Below are 14,585 nucleotides of genomic sequence, written 5' to 3' on the forward strand. Positions count from 1 at the left end.
AACAACAAGATTACTGCTGATTCAACCTCAGGAAGAAAGTTCTACCACCATGTCAAGATACAAGTGGACCTCTCAAAACAGAAAGGACAAAAGATCTTGGTGCAACAAGGATAAGAACCTGAGGCTTCGAAAAGAGCTCAGAAATCTGAAAGACCTGTTGGACATCGAGAGGGACAATGCTAAAAAAGAACAAGAGTGGAGAATCCAGGCCTGCAATGAACTGCTAAAGAGCCAACAACAGTTGGAAGAACAGAAATCCCTGAATGAACTGCTCATCAAAAGGGGAAAATGTACTAGAAGAGCCCTGCGAGAGCAGAGGATGATGCACAGGGACTCTAAAACCATCAGCTCCATGGAGGGGGCCACTGAGCAACAGGCTGAGATGGAGAGAAACAAGGTTCCCAAACAAGGACGGGAGAGACAGAGATCTCCACAGGCTCTGACCCCCACAGTGAATCAGCACCGTGAGCGAGAGCATCAGAAAGTTTTGAACTTCAGGGCTGAGCAGGACACTCACCACCAGAGGTCAAGATTTGCCGCTAAGCAGGAAGCAAATGAGCTCTCAGACGGGTCTCGCAGACAAAAGACTGCTAAGCGACAGAGGTCTGCAGATGAGGGTGAAACAAACCTCTCTGATGAAGAGGAATATGAGGATTCCTGCAGAGATAGAAGATACATCTGGAAGAATGCCAGAAAGTATTTGCGCTGAAGAAACCGGAGATGGACACCCAGCCAGAGAGACACTGCTCCCAACAAGAAACATGATGTCAATATTTGTACATGAAATAATCTATAATAAATCCTGAAAAGGAATTTCCTGCGTAAATTGCTTTACTTAATAACTGCTATACGTTTTTAAAGAGCCTGATGTCAAATGTTGCACCTTGTCTCTCATAGTCAGGCTCTGATATGGAGGTACAGTCATGACTGGGAACACATTTAAAGAGTACACCCATCCTGAGTGACTCAATCACAAGTGGTCCACATTATTTTCACTTTGTGAACACATATGCATCTTGGGAAATATATGAAGGGCCGCCCACTGAGCTGACGTCTCTGACCTGCTGGCTTCACTTTGAATCAAATGTTTTTTTTACTTCAGTGACCATACACTGATTTGTTTGTGGCCACAATGTCAACACAGATCATCACATAATGACCGATACTTTTCTTAAATTTGTCAAATCTTTCTTCTCAGCAGCTGCTGAAGAATTATTCAGCCCCTCCTGACCCGTCTCTCTGTTGCTCATGCCAAAACACAAACTTTGGCATCAAACAAATCTGTAAAACTCAGACTAAGTAAAAAATAGTATGTAGTAAAACTACATATAGCGGTGGGAAGTGACATCTGATCACAAGTCACAGGAGACACATTCAGGACTCATTTTAAAACCAGGTGTGAACTGACGAACTGTTCACCTGTGATTGGATCACTCAGGATAGATGTTAATACCAAAGTGTTGTAAAGAAAAGTTTACTTGTAGCTCATAAAGAAACAAACTTTATTATTTTTTTTATATATATATATATACACATAAAACTTTATCAGTGTTATGGAATGCATGAAAAACTTGTTCCATTAATAACATGTTTTCAAGAGCATATTTACTGCACACATAAAACCAGCATGCATATTAAATTCACAACATTAAAAAAACAGCACTAACATACAAAGGTTTGCTACATAAGAAAGAGCTCTGAAAAGCTCTGAGGTTCTTGAAAAAAAACAAATGTTCTTTTTGTCGTCGGCTCATCCTGGGCCCGGTGCTCTGCTACCTCTTCAGTCCTCTCTGGGCCTGTTTCAGCAACGAATCAAAGTCCAGGTCCTCAAACCTGCTCTTGGCAGGAGACGGCTCTGCGTCTCTGTTCGCGTCTGAAGAAGAGAGGCACATTTACATCAATACCACTCAAAATGTTTAGGTTATGTTGACATTGTCACTGAAGTGTTCAGAGCATCTGTACATTCTGAGGTGCTATGCAGAACCCCAAACTGGAGAACCAGTTGTTGCTGCTGCTGTGATGAATGAGCTGTTGTCCTGATTGACGATGCTACAGAGCGCTGGTCGCCAGTTTATTATCGGAGATTAATAATATTGAACGTAGCCAAATCGCACCAAATTCAACACTGCCCTTCCTCAGGCCCTTAACAACACACATGCCAAGTGTGAAGCTGATGAGATGAACAGCAGAACAACAGACATAGGTTTCTAGAATTTTGTAGATGAATCATTTATTTGCTAAATCACATTGAGCTTATTAGTCAAGCACGTTGAAATGTGCCTCACAAATATTCACTGTTTGGTACCGTTTAATTACGTCCCTGTTGATGTGCACAGGCCTTACATGTTTACATAATTTTACATTCCCCACTGGTATTTGGGTCATTACTGATAAACACCAATCAGGGAGTGAATGTGGGTGACTGCATTCAAATGCATTCCGGACTATAATGTAGACTCTGACAGCAGTGTTTCCCAACAAACCTGTTTAGGCACACAAAGATAAAGATAAAGCCCCTGCAACACAGAGCAACTTCAGCAGGATTCCTCTGGTGCTGCTCACTAATATCACTGTGATTGGGCAGGAATAGTTGTGCAAAGACATTAAATGATCTCAATTGTGTGGAAGAAGGGAAACTGTTTTATTCAGTGCAGTGATGTACTTGTCCTTGGTTGTCTCACCTAGATCAGAGTAGTTTGAATTACAGAACTGTCTCCTCCCACCGAAGCAGATGTCAAACGGCAGCTCATCAGGCTTCCGTAGTTTGCCGCCGTTCTCAATGGCTGCAAAAGCATCTTTCATGTTGTAAAACGTGACAAAGCCGTAGTGGTCGCTATGGGAAACAAAGGTGCATGATTTAAAAACTGATATAGTGATAAAATATAGAAAAATACACAAGTAACAGTTAGGACGATAGAGACGTGTTTTGAATTCTTCATATGTACCCTCTGTCTCTGAAGTGAAGCGTCACACACTCCACCTCTCCAAACTGAGAGAAGCGCTCTCTCAGTTCTTCATGTGTCATCGACCTGCGGATACGGCCGACGTACACCACCCTGCGCTCGTCCTGTTTGAGAGTTTGAGAATCACTCACCATTCATTGCTTATCTATGATTAAAAGAACACAAAGTGTAATCTGTTACTCACTATGGCTTTAAGTTTCTGGATCCTGATCTCATGCTCCCTCCTCAGCTTCTTGGACTCTCTGCTAGAGTGATGACAGTGGGGGGGGGGGCACAAAATCACATTGTGTGCATCCATAATTAAAACACACAAAAAAAAAAGGCACAAAACACCTACATATCCGACAGCAATGAAATTACAACATTAACTAACCTGTAAACATCTTTCCACTGCCTTTGGCAAATCTTTGGGGATGGTGATCGGGATCTGGACTGGGACCACGATCTAGATCTTGACCTGCTGCATCTCGATCTGGAGTAAGACAGCCTGTAGCGGCGAGGCGGTGAGTGAGAAATGGAGCGGCAGGGGGATGAAGAACATGAACTGCTCTCGGAACGCCTGTGATGGAGCCTGGAAAATGAGGATTGAGAATGATGCACACAGGACAAATAAGAGAGTAACAATGAGCGTGGTTAACAGACGATGATTACCTCTGTCTCTTTGGAGATCGAGATGCAGAGCTGGAGGAAGAAGACGAGGAGGAAGAGGAGCGACATGAGCTGGAGCTGGAGTCAGATATGGGTGATCTTCTCATATACCTCCTCTTGTCCCTTCCTCTGTCAGGAGGACTGGGTGGAGGTGTAGGGAGGGTGCATGGGGCCGCCTGCTTTTCACTTGCACCACCATCTGAAAACTGCAGACCTGCGCATGTGGATGGGTTTGTCTCTGACCTGTTGGTGCGTTGCTCAGAGTGATGCTGCGACGCAGGCTTTGTTTGTCCAGTCGAGGTCTGTGTTTTTGATTCAGCAGCAGCACCTGAGTCGAGAGGCGTCACCTGCAATTCCTGAGTTATTTGAGAAATATCCTGAAGTGAAGAGGGTCTAACTCTGTTTCGGTGAGCACCACTTGTTAATAAATGATCCACAGAGCCACAGTAATCGTGATCAGAGCATACAAATAAATACATGTGAGGGGGGGTGTGAGCAGCAGGGGCCTCTGAAGTGCTGATGTGAGTCTTCCTGGACCGTAGAGGACGGGGGTCTATGATCTGAATGGCCTTGGATGGAGGTTTTTTGCGTCTCGCAGGCTGTCCCTGATGAGAGCTGAGGATGATTTCAGTGCCGAGGGGCTCGGGGATGTCCACGCGCTCTGACATCTGGAGTTGTGGCAGTTTCCTGAGGGGTTTCAGATTCCTGGAGGATTCAGAATTACTTAACGGTTCAAGTGCTTCCACAGAGGGGCTCGGGAGTAATCTGGATTCTGGTCCTACAGGCAGGTTTCTGACCGGCTGCATGCATCCATCTGTTGGCAGGTTTGAAGGTAGAGTGGTGCTGCTGAGATCGGGCTCATTCTCACAAACTCTCTCCTCTTTAGCTGGAGCAGGAAGAATTAAAAGAGGTTAAACGATTATTTATCGGCATCTAAATAAACCAATTGTCTGACCACTCACCTTGTGTTTCCTCGAACTGCTCCAGCAGACTGGTCACATCAGGGGCTTCAATCCCTGAAGTACAAGAACAGTAATATTTACTCAATACATCAGCTTAAATCATAGCTTTAGCCCGGTTGTAACATGAGGTCCTCAGTGAAGATCCTCCTCACGTGGAATGGCATTTCTGATCTGACCATATATAAAAATTAATCTTGTTTTTATTCTTTTGTCATCTGTAACATTTTCATTTCTGTATCTGGCTCTATTGCTGTGTGATTATCAAATTGCTTTAACTGTTTCCTTTTGTTTGCCTTCCTTTTTTTATTTTCCCCTGTAAAAGAGATTGTAATTGTGTTTTGAAAGGTGCTATATAAATACACATTACTTTTATTATCTATTATTTATTGTATCATATTTGACGACCATGTCTTATGGTTTACCTGAGTCGGAAGCTGCATTCTGTGCTCTGCAGCCAACCTGAAGAGAGGATGGAGTTTCCTCTGGAGAAGAAGTACTCTGGGATATCTCTGGTACCTTCTTCTTTATCGGTGTGGGAACATCTATTTGAGATGGTGGCAGAGCAGAGGGTGGCGTGGAGGAAGGACACTTTATTAGCATCACTGTATCTGCACTTGGTGCCTGAGGAGTCTTTGGTTCCAGCACGGTTTGTTTAGTCGGACTCAGTCTGGGTGTTTGTGGCTGTGGTTTATGGCACTCTGAGGCAGGTTCAGTTTGTGTTGTAGCGGGACACAGTGATAACGGTGCAGAGGAGAGATCTGAAACGATCTGGGTAAAGTTGTGTTTAATTTCCTGAAGCCGTGCGGTGCCATCCTGGCTTACAAACAACACCCGGGGCTGTGGCTCTGAAGAGGATGGCTGTCTTTGAAGAGGTGTTGCTGAGGTTTTATTTTGGCTTTTGTGCAAGTGTGTGGTGCAGTCGAGGTCGGAGTTGGTGCTGTGGAACTCCACTTTGGACTCTGATGAGGAGGGGGCAGTGGATGGTGGAGCTGTTTGGCTGACCGGCAGGGGAACGAGGACAGGATTTGGGGGATCAATACTAATCAATGTTGGTTTCTTTGCTGGACTTCTTGTGCCTTCAGGCACTTTCCCATTTGGGTCAGTCGGGTTGTCCGGCAGTGGACTGGCAGGCGAGATGGTTTTGGCTTCAGGTCTTGGGCGCTTTAATCCTCTGTGATGTAGATGAGAGGATGGTTTTACCTCTGGGGGCCTCATCGACAGAGATGCATGATGGGATACAGTCTTTGGTCCACAGCTGCTTTGTCTTTGTCCATGTAAATTGAAGATGGGGGTCAACTCCTTGGGGGGCTCAGCAACAGAGGGCCACTTGGTTGTGTTGTTTGCCTGTTTCTCCACCAGGGGCTGTCTCTTCTGGCGAAGCTGTCTGTACTGTTGGAGACTCAGTGATTTGGCCTTTGTCTCACCTTTAGCTGGCAGATCGTTTGCCTTGTCACTGTTCATTTCTGTCTGAGGTTCAAGTGTCGACTCTGCTAAGTTTCCAAGTGCTTCACTGCTGTTTAGTGGAACTGACACAGTCTCACTTGTGTTCCCACTTGTTAGATTTGTCTCATTCAGTCTCTTTTCTACTGGTTCATTAAAAGAAACCACTTGAACGGGGCCGAAGCTCACTCTTTTCTTCTCTCTGGATGATGGTGCTCTCTGTGAGTTTCCATTCAGCAACACACTCCTTAGAGGTTTCCCATCTTTTTTCTCCTCTTTCCCCTTCATCTCTTTCACAGGTTCCTCATCGTCAGACACCACATTTATCTCTTCATCGTTCTCTTCTGTGGGCCTCTCGTACCTCCACACCTCCTCTTGGGAGAACAGCGTGTGGTCTTTCCTCTCTTTATTCCCCTCCTCCACGTAGAGCTTCAGACAGTAGGGGTGCATGAGCCTCACCAGGTTGACCAAAGAGGTGGAGGTGAAGACCTCGACTTCATTATCTGCCCTTGATTTGGACTTTAACAATATTGGACTTTGTTGTGTGAGCAGATGAATTTTGTTCTCATCTTCCTTGTTTCCATCCGTCTTTATAGAGAAGGTTACGTTTGGTGATGTGGGTCGCGCTGTGGGTCTGAGTGATATGACCTAAAGAGAAGGAGAGGTTTAGATGTTTAGTGTCTTGCTCTATTCAGCATATCCAATTAACTAAATAATACCGAGTTCACATATCCACAACATTCCAAGTCTATGGATCTCTGCGCAGTTCATACTACACAACTTGCTGACTTGTGATCAAGTAGGGCTAAGCCATATGACTTCAAATCAATATCACCATTATTTCAAACTTTGACCTCGATTATTATTAATGAACTATTAGTTTATTTATTAGACAGGTACGCCAGCTGATCATTTCATTCGGCCTGAGCCTATCAGAAGGTGAAGAGGTTTTCAACAAACAACATAAACACTGTTTCAGAAACATATTGCCAACCTTAACTTTAATATTAATATTAACACACTTGAATTTGTGCCTATGTGTGACTCATACTGGAACTTAGCCTATTTCTGCATTTATTTATATACTTTGCATAAAGGCAATATGCATAAGTCAGTGGGCACCTCCCCACTACATAAACCTTTACATCCTTTATCCCGTCCTGCACTCTGATTGGCTGTAATAGCTGTGATGCATATTTTGCATCAGAGATGTGATGTTAGGCCTCTCGCATTGTCTCTCACACAGCGATTATTGACTGTCTGATCGGGGGCTTTTGTTGGCGACTGGAAAATTGGGCTAAAAATCACGTGGTCATACACCATAGTAATCCTGACCAAATGTCTTTTACCAGACACATTAAAGATGGTGTTGAGTCCTCTCAGATTAATGCAGCTCATATTTATGAACCACTACATCAACAGATATGTCTTTTGATTTGTTGCTCCAGTGTATGTACTCACCACGGGGTTGTCCCTGCACCTCTGCTGGGAGAGGAGCTTAGTGTCAGGCAGAACATCGAAGGGAGATAGCGTCCCCTCGTCATCCCCCACACTGTCCAGCATCTCAGTTAGGGCCGACAGCAGGGACTCGCTCTCTTCCTCCACTCCACTCTTGTCCTGCAAAGACCCAGCAAAGTCCAAATGTACTGATTTATCTGATTCTACCATAAACTCTGACATGCGTTTTAGACGTCTGAACACTGATGATGTGCAGTCGTTCAGATTTAAAAGGTGTAACGCTGACCTCTGTTGTGACTGTGGCGTCCTCAAAAATGGACAGGATGGAGTGATCGGCACAGGACTGTGAGTCCATGGCGTCGACATCACCTCTGCTCAGGAGCGACTGCAGAGACACAAACAGAAGAAACTACATCAAAACCCATGTGTACAATAAAAAATGTGCACGCACAATGATCCTGTCTATTTTTACCTCCTGCAGTTTTACAACGCACTCCTTCTTCTGGGTGGGAGCACACACTGAAGCACAGGACGCAATGAGCTTGAAAATTAACTTTCTCAGCATAAACAGGAAAAGCTCCCTGACAACGCTGCAAATTCAGCCATAAAAAACAGTGAGGCTGAGGTTTTACTTCATGTTTGAGACACTGCCGCTGAGATAAACTCATAAATTAGACCGTCAACAAATAGAATATCACCAAACAACTGTAATGGATCTAATCTTTTTTTTCCTTCATAAACTATTGAGTGTTTTTTAATTTGTCATTTGGTAAATGGCCAAAAGGTAATAAATAATACAGATCAAAATCACTCACAGCCTACAGTGACATATCAACATGTCAAACTTTGTTATACTCACAGGGCCAAACTCAAATCTATTGCGTCTACTTTCACTAAGGACTGGACACACATTGGACAAACTGGATTTTCTTTTTTAAAAATCAATTTATTATCAGAACTGCTGCTGTTGAATTTTTCATCTATCTACTCCTCCTTTCATTACTAATACTCGGCTGCAGACCTACTTGGACATATATACATATATCTGCAATACTCTAAAACCAGTGCAAAGTTTTTAAGTCTGCAATGCAAGGCCTCATGTTCATTTCTAAGTAAAGTATGAATAAAGTGATGTAAAGTTTATTAGCACAGAGATGTGCAGGAAAGAGAGGGGGGCTTCAACAGGCCTGAGATGTCACAACCTGATCACCATCTCTGCTTCAGACACAGTGGAGCTCAGAGGACCTGTCCCGTGACATCTACATGTTTTAAGTGACAGTGAATCGGTTCACCAGCGCGACTCAGATAGAGCTGGAGACATTAGAGGCAGGAGGGTAAAGGTAGAGTAGTAACGCAGTCAGTGGTCAGACTAATCAAGACAGAGGCGAGGCGGCAGCAGGAAGTGAACACTGTGTACTCCTGTTGCTAATGACCGCTTCCTGTCAGCTCTAACACGATCGCTCTTTATACTGCACGTGATGTCGGACGTGGACACAGACCCGATGATATGAACCCACTCATTATTACTGTGTTTCTGTCCTGACACCCTCCGAACCTCCTGATCACCGACCTCCGCTCTGCTAACCGCCCTGACTCAGCCACGTGTCGCCCGGCGCACATGTGGCCTTCGCCTGCGCCGGTGAAACACTTCCTGCCGCCCAAACCCGCCCACGTGCGGTGATCAGGACACCAAAGCAGTAAAAGACAGTGACCCGGTACCTCGTGGTGAAAGCTGTGGGTCAGGAAGTCGCTGCCGTCGGCGTTTAATTCCGCTTCTTTCCCCATCCACCGCGCCGCCATCTTGCTGCACCACATGGCCCTCTGGCAGGCCGGACAGAGACACGTGGTCACCGGGTGGAAGCACGTGGGGGAGCGACACCGACCCAGGATCAGTGTGTAACCACCAGACCCACGATGGAAAGCGAGGAGAGGAATATAAATCTGATCCAAGGTCAGCTACGTCTACACGCTTTAATCTTTAAAACTACTTCTTTTGCTGCAAAGACACAGTGATCAACGAAGCAGCTGTTTGTGTTCTTATTATGTTTAATTTAATCTGATCAAGGAATCAGTTTTCATTTCATTTGAGATAACCAAATATAATAATTTTACTTTATTTTATTTTAACTTATTTATTCCACACACAGTAATACACATGGACATATGGAAATGTGAGCTAAGATGCCAGCTTGCACCTGAATTACTATACACAATATATACTACAGTGAATAAAACAATATCAGTATTAAAACATATGAGTGAAAAAAAATAGAAATGAAAATAAAAAAGTGTTAACCGCAATAGAAGTTAAATGGAAGATATAAAACATTCAGGGAGTATGCCCAGTTTGCAAAGTTTTGGATCTGCACAATCCTAGAATATGGATTTATATATATTTGTTTTAATATTTTGCTCAGGGGTGACACCTAACGTCCACGTTTCTGAACTACAAGCTCACACAGAGCAGCCCAACAAAATATAGCATCACTGAGTAACAACAGTCGATAAAATAAAAGGTATATGAAACAACAGATGTAACTTATTTGTCTTGCAATGCTCATGTAACTGAACAGTTTTGTGCAATACAGATAAAAAACTCCCAAACCCAACCAAGAGGAAAATCTGCTCCCCCATCCACATACAGTAAACTGATCACAAATTAGGCAAATCAGACACATTTTAATAAATAGATATAAAATGTATATGTAATTGTGATCTTCCCATACTATGAAATATTAAAAAAAATCCATGCAGAAATTTTTTTTTTTCCTTTTGTCTGCAGATTCTTTGTTAAAAGTGGAAAATTAATAGATAGAAAATTTAAATTCAAAAATTAAGTACTTGAAGATAAATTCTTCTTCTCCAAATTGATAAAGTAGAAGCAGTTTACACAGGCTCAAATGGCCTGCCATGTTTTTTCTGTTTATTAAAAATGCAGGGAAACGATGGTAATAACAGACAGATGCTCTGCTCGGGGTGTCTAACACATTATGATTTTAATGATTTGTATGAATCAGGTTTTTTCCCTTTATGGCAGGAGGCTTTAATAGAAACGGCACCAACAGTGTAACTGGGAGTTATCTTGAAATTGGAAGTTACGCTGTGTAAAACTGTTAAATGCTCCCAGGTGCTACATTATCTCCCACTGCTGAGAGTCTGCATTGGTATCATGTGCAGAACAGTCAGTGGCATCCATGAAGTCAATCTCTAAAGTGTGTGTTGTATGTCCGAGCAGAGAGTGTTTCTGCTTCCTGTGGTCTGCCTCATCCCCAGATCAGACGGAGATTACCTGCATGTTCAGACATTGCAATATTGATGTGTTGACTTTCCTGATTAAAGTGTGGACTCGCCGCTTTGCTGTTGGGATCTAACAACGGCGCCAGACCCTTGGTGAGAAATGGGGCCCAGCGAGGCCCAGTTTGAAGTCGTCACATGAATTTAAATGTGCTCTGGCCTCAGAAGGCGTTTGTACCGTGCACTAGATCATTATGATTGAACACATTCGAATGCGTTTATCGGTCGTGTTCACATGACTTACTGTATTGCAGAAACCCCTTGCGTGACTCTGCAATCACATGAATCAGATGCAGGGCTGATTCATAACAAATCATGTTTTTCTTCCACTTCCTCCTGTGCAGCTCCGCACCGTGTTACCTGATATATGGAGAATAATTATTCTATACACCTGAATAATAAATACGGATGTCTGAACCAGTGTTTGCGTCTCTCTCCAGCTGATGAAGACCCACAGCAGCACCAAACCTCATGATCCACGGAAAAATTATATGATGATCTTTGGATGGTTGATTACATTAACATATTCAGCACAGCAGCCAAGTGTTTTCCTCTCTTCCCCTGACTGTTGTAGCCATTAAACTACCCCGATTCCAATTGTGCAGTGATGCTGAAGTTGTTCTCCAAAGTAAATCATTTCTGCCGGAGTGTTTGTCTCTTACAGCTGAATCCGGTCAGACCAGTCTAACATGGCAGACACGCATCATACTATGCCAGTTTCTAGCCTCACCTTAAACAGAAGAGGCCGATCAGTAGCATTTTAAAGCTCTGACAATAGTAAAACTAAAATACAAAAATCACATTAAGAATAAGTGAAAATCTAATCTAAATCGTTTGTTAATGGTTTCTCCGGTCTCTCTGGAAACTGCTGACCTTGCTCAGCCTAAATATAACATATACTCCCAGCACCTCAAAAGCTCTGTAATTAACAAATTATAATGAACTTTTTAATGGACAATCATTAATTATTCCACTTTTTGTACTCATTATTCAAGGTACTCGTAGGTGGGCTTTGTTCATCTTTTTTCATTAGAACAGAGACGGACTTGCTGGTGTGAGCTGTCTTGTATAGAAATGTTTTGCTTTGTAGGTGCAGATCACAGTGTGTATTAGACCTGTCGTACTTCACACTTTCATTTTCATTTCTTTAACATGTACTAGCTGTTGACACATCACTGGCCTCCAATGTAGGAAGGTGCTTGGAAATCTAACACAAGAAACTCAGACAATTTTAGATGCAGACTGATGACATACTTTGATATATTGAGATTTAAAATGCCTCCTGTATTCTAGTTTACTGTGGACAAGTGGAAATATTCTGTTCAGTAAACTGTGCAAATATATCTGCTGTTATTTATTCTTGCCACTAGATGGTGATATATCTATATCACCTAATTCATTCTATACACTTTTTTTAAGAAAGTTGTGAATGAGTTAATTCCCAGTGAGCTGATTGCTGCATGCAAGCCACCTATTCACAGCGGGGGCCAATCAGATATTCAACGTGAATGGAACAGATCTTAATTTGTTTAACGTTATCTCGTGTTATCTCATCTATCTATTTCTGCGGAAGACCGTAGATGTGTCTGACCTCTTATCTCTTGCATACCAGCCAGGAATTGACCTTTCTGCTGAATGTCATGGTGGCACACAGAGTCAATGCGGTACTAGATTACTGGGGAGGGAAATATGTGCAGAGTCAACCAAGGCACCACAAGGCATCCATTTTATTTATTTTGATCCAAAGAGTCACCTGCTGTATACTTCCCATGTCTATCTTACCCACCATGCATCTACTTCATGTCATCAATTCTTTTTTGTGTTTTTTAATTACATATGTTCTCCACTGTTGCTACATCTACAATGTGTCTGTCCTTATCTCGCAAAACGACTTCACACTCAGCATCTGTATTGTACATTAGTTGAAGTACAACTGTGAGTGTAACGTTTTGGACACTTTATATGTTCAAATGTATAAAGAATTTAATAAACATTCAATCAGCGCTCTGTAGCAATCACAGGGAGTGAAGCATCCTGCTAACTGGAAGTCTGCATACAAAGTTGAACATGTATATTTCAAAAAATGTCTTTGCAGACGAACCAGGTAGGAGGAACACAAAGTTTTCTAACTCGACTCATGTCCAGCACACAAACAATAAAAACTGATGGTACATTATAGAACTATTCCAGAAGGTCTCGCTAATGACGAGGAATAATTCTGAAGTAGCCTCCGAACATAAACACAGGCCAAGCAAACAGTCCTTTCCAAACAGACATGAACAGGCACTGCTAGAGTCTATCTTAACACTTGCATACACACGCACCACCACCTCCCACCTCCTCCAACACCACTGAGGACATTACTGTATGAAATGGGGCCAAAGCGTCCTCCAGTCCGCGGCGGGTGAGGTGTGAGTGTCTTCAGGGGTGTGCAGAGGCATGTACTGTGTGTGTGTGGGGGGGGGGTCTGTGTAAGTGGGTCACCTTAATGCAACATCCAGCATCAAACCACCATGTCAGTACATGGCCCCACACGCACAAACAGACGCACACTTAACCCACTCTCTGTCCTTTTTCAGCTTGGGCCACTGTTTTTGGCAGGAAATGAAAAATTCACTCACTCACTCAATTTTAGTGTGCCAGACTTTACTCCCTTTCCTGGAACGAGGGAAAAGGAAGAAAAAACACCGTCTCTGTCCTGCTTTCCTTTCATGTCCCTCCCTCCTCCCGTCTGCCTCTCATCCCAGCCTCACTCTTGACCTGCAGGATGACTCCCGTGGTGCTCTTTTGGCATGTTTGAATTTTTAAAGAACCCATGAGGTCTTCGGGTACATGTTTCACTCTCTCTGCCTCCCTCACACTTGCTGCTCCTATTTGTGTTTGTATATGTGAGCATTTTTCTATATATCTTTGAGTCATCTTGGCTGCGTAGTGCATGTGTGTTTATGCACTTCTATGACCTTTCAGATATTGAACAATGATGGGAACATTATGTTACAAAAAAGCAATAGCACTCTGATCTTTAACCTGACACCATCTCTACAGAGGAACGCAGCGCACAGAGGAGTTATAGTTGTGTTGTGTTGCCGTCGTCCTTGTTTGATTTTTCTCGACTTCAAGTATGTCTTTCTTTTGCTTTCACAGCAGAGATGAGGAATGCCCTCCCACATGGTGCAGAGAACATCTGTTAGTGAGAAATGAAAGCCTGAGAGGAAAGAGAGAGGGGGGACTTAGTTTAATACTGGAAAAAAAAAGAACAGAGGTGAAGGAACAAGAGAGCATGCAGAGAGAAGGGAAGAGGAGGCGAGAGGGTGACAAGACTTCAGGTGGAGGAGACCACCCTTCCTACAGAATGGCAGGGGTGAGGGAATATCCAGCGGAAGGTATAGTGACTTACAGGTGTACATGTTCACGAACACACACTCAGCGTGGTAACAGAAGCCTGCATCAATAATGCAGCTGAGAGAAACAGGATGCAGATTCTTCCTTACATAAGAGTTCACAGAGAGCTGGCTGGCTGAGAACAACCTCTTTCATTCTCTGCTCTGCCCTCAGGCTGGATGCACACAAGATTTCTTAAGCTGATTAACAGTCCAAACAACTTTTCAAGTGTGCAGCAACAAATGCACAGGAGCTCAGCCCTCTCATTTAAGGTTATTTGTTGCACTCTATGGAGCCATTCTCTTAGCTCTGTTTCTACACTAGTTCCTAATTTTCTGGAGCTTTTGTATCAACAGGCTTGTTTCGAAGCAGGCATATTTTGTCCCTCAACATCAATGAGTGGTGAAATGAACTCTTGTCTATGCAGGACAAACTGGTC

General features: G+C 43.3%; 2 protein-coding genes across 2 annotated transcripts in view; one reads left to right on the top strand and one right to left on the bottom strand.

Annotated features, from left to right (window-relative positions):
- Window positions 1-1,485: 1,485 nt before the first annotated feature.
- On the bottom strand, window positions 1,486-9,306 carry LOC109627520 (peroxisome proliferator-activated receptor gamma coactivator-related protein 1-like). The gene is made up of 11 exons (XM_020084057.2): window positions 9,191-9,306; window positions 7,758-7,856; window positions 7,475-7,630; window positions 4,996-6,661; window positions 4,574-4,627; window positions 3,615-4,497; window positions 3,337-3,534; window positions 3,148-3,208; window positions 2,946-3,067; window positions 2,682-2,833; window positions 1,486-1,873 (listed from the first exon to the last, which is right to left on the bottom strand). The coding sequence occupies exons 1-11, from the start codon at window positions 9,284-9,286 to the stop codon at window positions 1,773-1,775; spliced, it is 3,588 nt and encodes a 1,195-aa protein (XP_019939616.2). The 5' UTR covers window positions 9,287-9,306; the 3' UTR covers window positions 1,486-1,772.
- The window catches only part of ldb1b (LIM-domain binding 1b), a 32,142-nt gene continuing 26,831 nt past the window's right edge, over window positions 9,275-14,585 (top strand). The window contains exon 1 of the mRNA XM_069530809.1: window positions 9,275-9,422. The gene's annotated coding sequence lies outside the window, so the exon portion shown is untranslated. The remainder of the gene's footprint in view (window positions 9,423-14,585) is intronic.

Source organism: Paralichthys olivaceus, chromosome 8 (assembly GCF_024713975.1).
Source record: "Paralichthys olivaceus isolate ysfri-2021 chromosome 8, ASM2471397v2, whole genome shotgun sequence".
NCBI classification, from domain to species: domain Eukaryota; kingdom Metazoa; phylum Chordata; class Actinopteri; order Pleuronectiformes; family Paralichthyidae; genus Paralichthys; species Paralichthys olivaceus.

What these genes read in the sequence shown, in the direction of transcription:
- LOC109627520 (XM_020084057.2), bottom strand. Translation starts at nt 9,286, where the DNA reads ATGTGGTGCAGCAAGATGGCGGCGCGGTGGATGGGGAAAGAAGCGGAA. An exon ending in CAGTGGAAAGATGTTTACAG is followed by an intron (nt 3,209 to 3,336) that starts GTTAGTTAATGT and finishes TCATCACTCTAG; the next exon opens with CAGAGAGTCCAAGAAGCTGA. An exon ending in CTTCACTTCAGAGACAGAGG is followed by an intron (nt 2,834 to 2,945) that starts GTACATATGAAG and finishes TGTTTCCCATAG; the next exon opens with CGACCACTACGGCTTTGTCA.